This window comes from Purpureocillium lilacinum (genome assembly GCF_023168085.1).
Source record: "Purpureocillium lilacinum CBS 284.36 DNA, scaffold_5, whole genome shotgun sequence".
In the NCBI taxonomy this organism is placed as follows: Eukaryota; Fungi; Ascomycota; class Sordariomycetes; order Hypocreales; family Ophiocordycipitaceae; genus Purpureocillium; species Purpureocillium lilacinum.
The window spans coordinates 4,158,276-4,170,513 of NW_027072115.1; the positions used below are offsets into that span (position 1 = coordinate 4,158,276).

At 61.4% G+C, this 12,238-nt stretch overlaps 1 protein-coding gene across 1 annotated transcript; it reads right to left on the reverse strand.

Annotated features, from left to right (window-relative positions):
• Positions 1 to 1,291: 1,291 nt before the first annotated feature.
• PLICBS_007861 (uncharacterized protein) lies at positions 1,292 to 1,687 on the reverse strand (the record flags this gene model as incomplete). The annotated part of the gene is made up of 2 exons (XM_018321334.2): positions 1,292 to 1,297; positions 1,355 to 1,687. 2 exons carry the CDS (start codon positions 1,685 to 1,687, stop codon positions 1,292 to 1,294), a joined length of 339 nt encoding a protein of 112 aa, XP_018181231.1.
• Between the last annotated feature and the right edge of the window lie 10,551 nt (positions 1,688 to 12,238).

Genomic DNA, 12,238 nt, shown 5'->3' on the forward strand with positions numbered 1-12,238 from the left:
ATCAGATTGACGTATGAAGGCGTGCCGCGTTATTAGAGCGCGACGTCCTCCAGATCGATGGTCCCAGGCCGGCGGCCGCGCTCCTCTCCCGGCGCGGCCTGTTTATGCGGCAGACTCGGGCAACTGGGCTGACGCAGACAGGCCAAAACCCCGATAAGCGAGCCCAATGCTCCATCGGGAGCACACGGTGCAGCAGCCGCTGCATCAAGTCCTCTAGGCACCTCCGTTAGGGCCCCCAGCGGCCCAGGCGGGCAGACGCTGCCATGGCGTGGGCTGTGCTGTGGCCCCCGGCCACTCTTGACACTGACAGAGTTCGTCGTTCAGCGGAGCTCAACGGACGGCAGGGCTGCTACCAGGGTTAAACGCAGCAACCAGTACGAAGCTACGGAGCAACTAGGTATGTAATATGTACACCCGATCCCAGTCCTCGGCCAGGTCAGGAGGCAGCGCGGGAGTCGCAGGTGGTCGGCTTCGTCGCAGTCACATTCTTTCCCTGCCACGCAAAGCCCTTGGTCATTTCGCACAACGACCCACCGCCGTGTGTTGCTGCCCACACATGGACGTTCCGAGAAGCACAAGCCAAGACTGCCGACCTCGATGCCAGCAGCGGTTGTCGGTGCCATGACGCACCAATCCATTAGGCTCTGATCAGCGTGCCTAGGTACAATGGTAAGTAAGGTAGGTGAGGTCAGCTACCAGGTATCCATGAAAGATGCAAAGGGAGTGCCCGTCGTTTTACAATGGAGGCCGCGTCGAGGCGAAACTCCAGGGTCGTCAGTTGAACAAGAAACGAAACAAAAGCGCCGGCGATTTCCCTGTTTTTGTGCGCACTCCCGCAGTTCTGGCTCCGGTTCTCTTCCTCCTTCGCCCCCTCCTCCCCCCTCCTCCCCCTTCTTCGAGCCATTTAGGCGCTCGTCTTCGAACGCCGGCTCGCTTCCAGAAGAGCCACCCCTGCCCCATTGCTGTGGAACAGACTTTTTTTTTTCCCCTCCTGGAAGAGCGAGTTGCTCTTCGGCCGATCCTGCGGCATTGCGGCCTTGGTTCCCCTTTCTATCACGTCGGACAATCTATTCTTACTGTTGTCGTTGTCGTCATCGTCGTCGTCGTAGTCTCGTCGTCGCGTTTCGCAAATGCAGCAAGCCTCTCCCGCCGCCCCCTGGTCCTGTCACTAGAGCAAGGCGTTCAAGTTAGCCCACGGATCCTCGTGCCCGGACGGCAACTGGCACTGCCTCCCCCCCTCCATCTCAGTCCTTTGGCCCCCATCGATGATGCTGCCCCTCCCCCTCCCCCCCTAGGCCTTTCTACATCGTTCCCGTTCTCTGCTTGCCAACGGGGATGGCGGGGTTGTCCGTACCTGTCCCAGCGATTGTAGCCTGTGATCGTGTTCCTCGCGCATCCGATAGATCTGGCCCATCACGTCGTGCATCTCACCGCATGTCCGCTCGATGGTGGCATTGCGGTTGCCCTCGCGCTGCCAGCGCTGCACGTCGCGATACATCTTGTCGTATCGCCGCTGCTTCTTCTCGGTGTCGTGGCAGAGTTTACACACGTCCGACTCGGTTCTTGTCTCGTAGACGAGCTTGAGCCCGCACGTCTCGCCCATCCGGTACTCCTTGTTGCACTGCTGACGGAAGTGGCCCCAACGCCAGTACCCGCAGCTCCAGCGCGTCTGTTCGAAATAGCACATGGTGGTCGCCGCGAGCGTGTCGGCCGCAGGGCGGCGGCGCGGCTGAAGACGGGCGGGCCGAGGGAGTCGGACAGTGGAGGGCGGGAGGGAGGTAGGAGGAGGAGAGAGCCTGTTGTGCTTCCTGCCGCTGCCCGCTGCTGCTGCTGCTGCAGTGCGAACCGGCCAAGATTGTCAGCCACTGAAGCCTTGCCGATGGAGTGTGCCCCCTGGGCTCCGTCGTCTGCCAACTGGGGCCACATTTCTGTCCCTCTCGCCGCGGGTCAGGAGGTAGCAGCAGCCGCCGCCGCCGCTTCCAACCGGGGGGCCCGTTTGGAGCACTCACAAGCTTTCTGGTCGTAGCGAGCCACCACCTGTCAGGCCGTTGAAGATGGTGTATTAGCGGCCGGGCCTGTCAATCGAAGAGTCAGCGGCAGGCGGTGACAGCAACGCCCGGGCGGCCGTTTGCCCTGGGATGCTTCGAGATGGCCGGTCGCTTGGTGGCTCTCCAGTCACTGGCGATGACAGTCTTCCCCAATGGTCTCTGGGAAGACAGACTTGCTCGTCCGTAGTTATGTGCTCGGTGGGTTCCTCAACTCCATGGCTATCCGTGCTGGGGATACACAAGCTAACTTATACCTGTCTGACCACAGCCCAATTTTCCGTTTCGACAGTCGCCTCATGCTCGCCTTGACATCCCACGCGCCAGATACATAGCACGCCTATGTACATACAGTACTAGGTAGCTACCTTGCCTGCTTTACGTGCCGTACATACGCACGTACATAAGGTAGGCGCACACAGGTGTACATGGCTTCCACCTATCCGCAGCGGGACCAACGAACACTTTGCCTCACACGGGCCAACGTCGTCATTATCGGGTTGTTCCCTGCGGGATAAAGAGGCTTCGATGCGAGGGATTGGGTATCCGTACCTCGCCCTGCCCCATACTTTTGCTGCCATCTTTCCATCATCATCATGCGGCGGCGCTCACACGCACGCCCCCATAGGGGTAAGGCACCAGCGGCACCCCCCTCTTTGCCTGGCCCCTGCTCTGCGGCGAGCGGTGCCTAGCACGTTCCTGGCTGGGTTGGGAACGCGGAGGGGGGCGGGCGGGGGGTAAGAGGGGGGTTCCAGCACCGGACAATGCCAGCCGGGGGTTCTCTCTCACACGCTCACACGCTCTCTCGCTCTCTCATGTGCGAAAAGCAAGTCCCTGCAGCGCCGGCTCCTCCAGGCCAGGAGCGCGTTCCTCGCCCAAGCCATGGCCTTGCTACAGGGCCCTTCTTCGCGTTTGTTTCTGCCCCATTGGCAGGTCGAGTGGGCTCGGCCCGGACTAGGGCCGCTGGACGACTGCCACGTTGATGACGCCCTCGAATGATGCCGGCCAGGAACGGCAGGAAGACGAGAGCCCTCCCCTTCCCACGGGGACCAGCCGACAGCACCTGGTCCTGCGGCACTCTTTTCGCACAGCATTGAGCCGTGAGACGGAGGCAGGCAAGAAGTGACTGCCAGGGAGATGCTCGAGCGAGCAACCTGAAGCAAGCAACCCAACATGAAAGAAGGCAAACGACAACCACCTCCCCACGACACAGGACAACGTTCAATGTGTTCAATGGCGGCCTGACCAACCTCCTCCGGGCAGTTGCTCCAGGCGACGTGCCGCAGAAACCAAACCAATCTCGTGATTGGGCATTGACCCTAATGCCCACGCCTTTTGGCCCTTGGACTGATTCGGTCACATCGAGCTGCACGATGCGTGGCTGCTACGGCGGACGGCCAGGGATGCCGCGTGTGCCTGCCCGCCTGCCCGGGCACCCCGGGCTTCTGAGATGTCATGCCGGCCTGTTTGTCCTTTATTAAAGCCAGAGCCAGAGAGGGTGGTGTCCAGATCTGCGGCCGTGTGGGGCGTCATGGTTCGTCCCTTGGACGAGGGACAAGTGTCGTGTCGTGTCAGAGGCCGACCGACTCCCAACGGGCCAGAGGCCGCTGGGCAGACGTCAGTCAATTCTCGGTGTGCGCCGGGGCTGTGGTTCGTCTATAAGGCTGGGCCCCCCCCTGGTAGGGCATGGCATGGCATGGCATGGCATGGCGTCCGTTGCCTTGCCTTGATGGGCTGTGGACGAGACAGACTGCAGGAGGCGGCCGTGACCTGGTGGAGCAGCCGCCGTTGAAGACACACTCGCCTCCCCCCTTGGCAACATGACGGCCCTCCGTCGGCGATAGTGGCTGATTGTTCCTTGGGACTGACCTGCGGGATCCGATCCTCGGCAGAAAGGCCGCTTGGCGAATGTTTATTTTATTTCACCTGGCACTGACCAGCTTGGCAGCACCGGCTACAGGCGCGGAGAGTCCTCTCTCTATCTCTGCTGCTTCGCCTCGATCCACCGTGGCCCCTGGCGGGACTCAAGCACGACGGCTCCATGGCAGTGCTTCGCCCCCCTTCTTCGCTCGTCTCCTCCAGAAGAAGCCGTCCGGGTCTTCGATCGCTATGCACCGTGGCGTTCAGGAGTATCAACCGCGCCGGTGGAAGCGGACATCCGGTCGGCATGTGCCTTTGGGCTTGGCCAGGCTTGCAGACCAGCTGGCAGCCAACACCGATCACAACATATGTGCGCTCTGCGGCCCCCGGTTGTTTAGGTGGCCCTGATGCCCAATGGACGGTACTGTACGGGCTCGACCTGGCCTCATCTCGCTCCCCTCATCGCGGGACTCGCAGCAGCCGGTATTCTATTCCCTGACTGACGGCCTGCGGGGGCCCTTGGCTGGAGCCGCGACTGGCACGACCGTCGGGCAGGGTGGATGCACATGGATGGGCACACCAAGGCGCCGCTGCAGTTGAGCCGGGTCAGTGGCGAGCAGGAAGGCGGATGGGGTGGCATCATGGCCGGGATGGACCAAGAGGCATGTTTCCCCGTGCATACCGCTCGCCTCACATGAATGACTAGATCCTCCTTCAGTGGAGAGATCCGCCGGCCCCAGCGGCCGTGACTGGCGCCCCGGACAAAAATTGTTGACAGTGCCTCTGGCTCGCTCGCTCTCGGCATCAGGGAGGGGGGTATGGATAAGCAGCCGGGGGGCCGGCGACGTCAACGTGGCAGGCGACGGCTGGGCCGGGAGGCAAAGGGCCCAGGAACCGCGCTACGTCCGGTTTCCAAGCTGCATGATCCGACATCCAGCAGCAAAAGCCACCGCGAGATTCTGTTCTTTACATGGCCCCACAGTTCTTGCGACCTTCCACGGGGCGTCTGCCTTTAATCTTGATATACTACAGCCGGAAGCCCATGCCTGTCGTCTCGCGCCGCGTTCCTCGGCCTCGAAGCCCCTGAGTGGGACGAGTCACGATGTAGCATGACGCAGCGAGCTGCTTATGCCGCCCGTTGTGCGTCGTCCACGATCGTTGAAGAAAAAACGGCCTCGCGAGCCGAGGCAGCCACAGTCACACCGGTTGAAACTGAACGACTCGGGGGTTGAGCCTGCGGTATACGACATGACCCGTTTTGGTGGCCTACAGCGAGCGAGCATGATCGAGGGGGCCGCCGGCGGCCCACGGGTTGGGCCTTGGACCGAGCCGAGGGGCGATCGTCGACACAGATAGCTGCCTGGATGGACATGCTTCAGGGAACCACTTCTTGCGAGTTGGCGGGCCCCCGCGCCCGCGACAGAGACGGCCAGCGTCGCCGCCACCGCGGACGCGCGAAGTTGGCCGAAGCGTCTGCCACACGGCGCGCTCGTCGCACGTGTCCAAGGGCATATGGGTCGGCGTGGAGGCCCGGCTTGACTATTACGGTGATGTACGCGACCTGTCAGCGGGACACCGATCGCCATGGAGCTAGATCGTCTGACTGCCCAACGGCCCTCCTTTCCCTGCCTCCCTTCGTCCCTACAACACGGCACTGTACGTGGGATATAGGGGGACCCATGCCGGGGGCCATGTCCATGTCCATGCCATGCCATGCCATGGGGCATCCACGCAGGGCCCCGACATGGGCGAAGTTGACAGCTCCGCCGCTGCCAGAGTCGACTGGACGGATGCAGCTGCTCCCTGGCCCCCGACTGCATGTGCGGACCACGGCAAGCGGCCGAGATGGGACCCCCCTTACGACGCAGCCGCCGCGGCGACCCCCCTCGCCCACCGCCCACCCCCGGTCGACGATGACGGTCGGATACGTACGGAGAGGCTGGCCCGACGAGGAGGGGCGTGCGGACAGCAACTACAACAACAATAGGGGGAAGACAGGAGCAGCGAGGCAAGGGCCCGAAACCTTTGGGCCGGTGGAGAGGAGAGAGGGGATGGCCGATATTGATGCAAGAAAGCAAGCAAGCAGGCAGGCGAAACAGGGGGCAAACGGGCAGCAAGCGCGCATACGGGCAGGCAGACAAGCCCTTGCCCATCGGACGCCGCATGTATACACTCAGGACGCACATGCTGCACGCACGCCCACATGCAGCCGCGCACGACCACACACGCCGGGCCAGACGGTCACTCGCCGGGGGGGGAGGGGGGCTAGCCTGGCCGTTCCGCTCCGCGCGCGCGCTCATCTTGCGTGGGCTGCGCTGCGCTTCGCTGCGGGGGCAACGAGAGTCACAGAAGGGGACAGACAGTACAGGAGGGGATAGGAGGGGAGGTAGGTCTCACCTGGGCCTAGTTGCGGGCCGGGGTGGCCGACCTCTGCTCAAGGGGGGCTGAGGCTCTGGCGATGTGAGCTGTCTATGCCTTGCCGGATCGGGATTGAGACGCGTCTCGCGGCGGTCGCGGCGATGGCCGCGACAACGACGGGTGGATGATGATTACGATGACTGGGCGGTTACTTGGCGGGGGAGAGTGAGTGAGTGGCCAAGAGGGGGGATGAGATCGGGGAGATGCCGGGTTCATCTACGACTGCGAGGCACGGGGTAGTAAGTTAGTAGTTGCATTGGGCTGGACGAGGGCGTTGGGCTTGCGTGCTTGCGTGCGTGCTTGCTGGAATATCTATTCTGGGGATCTCAGGAGCGCGACTCGAAGGTGCAGTGAGGTGCGGTCTGGGTGACCTGGCCTGGCCTGGCCTGGTCAGGCACATAGGCGGCGAGGGGCCTCCTGGAGGAGGTCAATGGCATGGGAAAAGGGCTCGAGGACCAGCAGAGGAACAAGTGATGCAGCCGCGAGTCAAGCGAGTCACGAAAGCAGCCAGCTGCTCCGCTCATCAAACGCCCGCCTTCTTGGAAGGCATACCTACAGGCTACGAATCAGAGCGCGGGAAGCTCCGACGTGTATTGCGGAGGATTGTGCGGTGTACTGACGGTGTGTGCTGACGTTGTGTCCCTGACGAGTGTTATTTTCTTTCTGCTGCGACAAGACAACTCGCGCGTCGTGGGCGCGTCATTGCGGGCACGGGTGGCAACGGTGTGCATGGAGGTCACGCCCAGGGGCCTCGGAGGAGGTGAGACGTCGGTCCAGGGCCGACGTACGAACGGGACAGCACTCAGGAGTCAGGAGTCATGTCCCTGGTCAGGCAGCGGACGGGTCTCGCTCCGGGCCGTTTCATGCACACTTCTTAAGTCACAAACGGAGATGTTCGAGCCACGACGGGGGGCCGCCTAGGCGGGCCGTCCCGTTTTTATCGACCAGGCAGGGCTGCTGCCGCCCGTCGAACCAGGGGGGAAGACGGGAACGGGAACGGGAACGGGGGGGAAGATCGTCGACGACGACGTCTCACCCACGGATCACGCAGCCGACAGATAGATAGATAGGGGGGGCGTGTGTGTGTCGAATATGCAAAAAGAACGTGCGTTGAAGAGGCAAAAAGAAAACACTGCCGAGGCTGACGTTGAACGCATCACGAGAGGTGAATACGTACAAAGTACGAAGAGCATTGACGGCGTGGCGTGGCGCGGCACGAATCATGGCAACGCCCAAGGCGGCTTGTCAACAGCGGCGGCTAGCGAAACGTGCCAGGGAGCGGTTCGGGCGCGGCGCGGAGGCGGGCGCGTTCCAATGTTTGACCCACGCGTGGGCCGGCGGCCGGCCGGTCGGTCGGCCGGGCGGGCGGGCCGGGGCCGTCATCTGTTGGGGGCGGGCGGGCGGTCTGTGTCTCGATGAGACAATCTATGTACGCTCACCCTTCTCTCCTCAGCCTTTCCATCTTCCCCGATGGCCTAACGGTAGTTCACGTACTACGTAGCTGGGGGAAGGGCACGGCGTCAACCCGTTGACGGGCGCCACATCTGGGAAGTGGCTGACCGGAGATCTGTCTGACGAGGTTCCATGGTAAAGGCTGCTTGGTGTTGGGGTTGGTGCGTACGCATGCATGATCGTGACTGACTGACGGACGGCGGGTAAAAAAGGTCTTGCTCGGGCTGAGCGGTGTAGAAACTACGGAGGCACAGCTATGCAGACCGAGCCAACGCCAATATACGTACGTAGGAAGTCATGTCTGTTTGTAGAATGTACGTACGTACGTATGTGTGCATGCGTGCATGTACGAGAGTACCAGGCAAGGCAAGGCAACCACAAGAGGCAAAGTGGTGTGCGGCAACGAAAACCCATGAACCCTGCCCTTGCTGCTGCACACGGGCGGGCATTTTTCAGCCTCAACAGGCGACGCGCCGCGGAAAGAAATAAAATAAAAAAGAACAAGGAGCGGCCCGAACGATCGAACCAACAGCCCAACCCACTCCATGTCCGTCAGTCAGCCAGACAGACAGACACAGACAGGCCCCCTCTCTTAACCACACAAGTATGTATCCCCCTGAACCGATCTCCCGGGATGCCTCGCGAATCACGATGCGTGAAAAATTGCCGGGCTTTCGCTTATGCACAATACATGAACTCAGGAAAAACAGCAACAGGCCAACGAGACACGCGCCGGGAGGCATATGTCAACAGGTGCTGGTGACGATGGCCAACAAAGGAGCGTGACAGGTGTTCGTTAGACGACGCGTACAGTAAGATGTGTGCCCGAGGAGCTGGTTTCACCTACTTCGTAGAATATCAAGAACAGCTCATTGGCAGCGGCATTGACCGCCAATGCGCCAAGTCCCTGTGCGAGGCACATTTGATGCCATTAGCAGTGCCTGTGGTCGGTGCGTGTGCTTTGGGGGCCGTTTGACGAGGCTGGCGTGCGACCCTCGTCCGGCAGCAGCTGAGCGTCGGACGACACACGGGCAGCTCGACGGAGAACACACACACACACACACACACACACACACACACACACAGGCATGCGGACACACGTCTCGGGACGCCGCCGAGGTGGCACGGCGTCGAAAATCGCCTCTTGTGTGCTTTTTGACAGCTGGTTACACGTACAAAATATTGAGCTTGGTGTGCTGTGCTACCCCCCAAGCCCCTTTTACTAAACCGCCATAGGAGGGGTGGGTGTGGACAAGGGGGAAAGGTATGAGTCTGGTGGTGCGTCTTGACGGCTGCTCTCGTGCGAGCATCTGGATGCCGTGGAACTACGAGGGTCCCGCTCGGTGAGCGTGATTTGAGCTCTACATATTCAGCCCTTGTTCCTGGTCGCGAGAGAGACAGGCAGGCAGGCAGGCAGGCAGGCAGAAAAGACAGACAGACGCGAGTGGTGACGTGCAGCGCGGGAAGTGGACTTGTTGGACACTTGTCTTGGAATCCAGGTGGGCGATGCTGTCTAAACTTTCATTCTTATAGCCCGATCCGGAGCATTCTGCTCATCTTCAACCCGGTTTTTCTTGCATGTGCCAAGCTGCAGAGAGCGAATTGTCAAGGCAAGACTCGGCCGGATTTGCCCCCAAGGAGTTGCCTGGACGCGAGCATTATCGTAGACTCCGACACATTCCTCGTAGAGCAAGGGTGTTTTGCCCCCTGTGTTGCTCGCCCACCGCCTCTTGTGGGAGCGGGACGCTCAGCTGGCCTGCTCCGCTGGGGACACCATCGGGGAGGGGAGGAGAAGAGAGACGAGAACAGGCGTACTACGTGCGAGGGCGGCATGTCATTCCGTGCAGCACGGCGTCCGTAGCTCAGCTCGTTCAAGCCACACGGGTGTTACGTTCCGAGCACCGGGTCACTGGCAACGTCAACGACGCTGCTGCTATACAATGAGGTAGGCACACATCACGGAAAATAGCTGTACTACATACTACACGCTGGGCTTACACGAGAAGAACGGTGAAGGAACTGAGAAGGTACCTGCATGGTCGACCTTGGGCGTCGTCCCCTTCCACTATCTGTTTCATACCTTGTCATACATACCTTTTGCACAAGACCTACATCCAGAGGTGCTCATCTTCGAGAGGAGGGGCAGAGGGGGTGGGGGCGGTTCTCTAACACCGGGCAAGCGATGACACGGTATTCTTGAACAAGGGGGCAATAACAAAGACGGAAAGTCGGTATCGGGCGTCGGAGTGGCCCATCGTGCACGTGCGTTTGCGCGTGCGTGAGGGTGCGCGGCGGGCGCGAGGCGTGAGAGCGGACATGGAGGCGCGCAGACGGGCTGGCCTTGGCGATGCACTCGGCGGCCTCATCGGGAGTGGGGGATGGAGAAGGCGGTATGATGGCGCCAGCGTGATACGGGAAAAGGCGAGGTTGTTCCCGGCCGGCTGCTGTCATGAAGGCACCGCACCGCCCCTTGTTCTTTGAGCTTTGAGGAGGCGATCGTGTGGATGTGGCCGCCGTGGGGGGCCGCAGGGCGGCGGGCGGGGGGCCGGCCATGTTGGGCGCCTATGTGCCATTTGGTGTCGTAGTGATGACCTGTATATTTGGAGTACGCAATAGTTTTAGTTGTTTTTCGGGGATAGAAGCAGCAAGAAATGGAGTTGTGGCTCGCTGGCTGCGCTCCCTGGTGACGTGTAAGTCAACAGGCCAAGCATCCCTAATATCCTGAGCGCATCTGCCTGCACAGCAGGGTGCGGAATTTGGGGGGCCGAGCTGCATGCTCGTATACGAGTACGAAGTAAATTCTACGGAGGCTACATACTTGTATGTAGGCGAGCCAGGATGCCTGCCGGACCGCGTGATGCTGGGGGCAACGGAGTCGTGTGATGGGGCTTGCGCGGTGGGCGGTGGTTCGTGTAAGCCAGGATGCCTCGTCGTCGTCAGTTCAACGGGGGCCGCAAGCGCCGGAATTGACTTTGGCCGCGCAGATTGCGCTCTCCCTCGAACTACATACCAAGAAAGCAAGCGAGCATCCAGAACGAGGTACGGTATGTTTTCCGTTGCATGGCGAGCCAAACTCTGTTCCTGGTGACGTGGTAGACCGTTTGCGGCGTTGGTCCGCCGTTGGCGCGGCGGCCGCTGGGGAAACGCGGCCGCCATTAACGAACGACCACCACCTGGGTAATGAGGGGTTCCGATCAGGCAACAGGGACAACACAAGCCGCCGATGCGATGGGCGCACGCAGGCTTGTATCGCCATGTTCGTTTTTTGTTTCATTTTCCCTTTCTGCGCCCTTCTTCTCTTGACTAGATTTGACTGCGTCGGCACCAGCAAACAGCGAAATAGAAGCGACGCCCCCTTGCATCGCAACTCCTAGCAATCAACGTTCATCAGTCCCGTCCACACGACTCCAGGCCCCGCCCCTGCACTGCAACCTCGATCGTCGGCAAGACGATACATACGTACTTTGCTTGGAGACCCCTGAAACAACAAACGCGCCAGGCTCCAGGCGGCAACCTCGCCCTTCCAATTGGTGCTGGGCAGGGCAGGGCAGGGCAGCGGAGCCACGGAAGGTGCGACAGCCCCCCCTGCGCGTCCTGCTTGTTCTGTCCTGCGCTGTAATATAGCAGTACCTGCCGGGTACTCGTGTACAGCTCCGACGTACAGCGCAGTGCAGTGCAGCGCAGCGGACAATTACAGGTGCATCGAGGTAACCCGTGTTAGTGCCGTCACATTGCAACCTCATCCCTCCTCGTCACCTCAACACCACCTCCTCACGCCTTTTCATCATCACTTCATCTCCTCGAACCCCGCCGCTCCCCGGACAGCGCTTCCGTCCAAGACACGCCGATACGTACATACCCTCTTCGTACAGGCCGTCGCAACCCCGCCTCGCGTGTCCCCCGCGTGACCGAACCCACCCAGGCCACGGCGGCCAGACGTCGCGGCCCTCGAGCAACCTCACTTCGCACCCGACGGCCATATATCGCGGCCTCCTTTTCCACTCTCGCCCCTCGCCCTTGTCTCGTCACTCTCCGTCCCCGCAACAACACACGCCCCCCGCTCCGCAGCAGGCGCTTGCTTGGGCACTGACCGCAACAACACGGCCGCCGACGTGAGGCGAGGCGAGGCACGCCGACGACAACACAGACGCCCGACATGCCGGACTGGGTCTGAGGCGCCATCACGCTTTGCCATGTGTGACGACCTCTGCGCGCCGCCATCCCACCCCGGCCGCATCCACCGAGCAGCACCAGCATTCACGGGCGACTAGTAGCACCCATCGACCAAGTTCCCGCAACGAGCCTTGTCCCTGGCGGGCAACCCTTCCGAGAGCCTGACACGCACGAGCATCGCCCAGCCTCGTCGGGGCCAGCGATCCGGCCTAGGATAAACCCGGTGAACCTTGGCTGCCCGCCTTGCTGTCCTCGGCTATCAGTGACGTCATTTATTCCGACACCCCCCT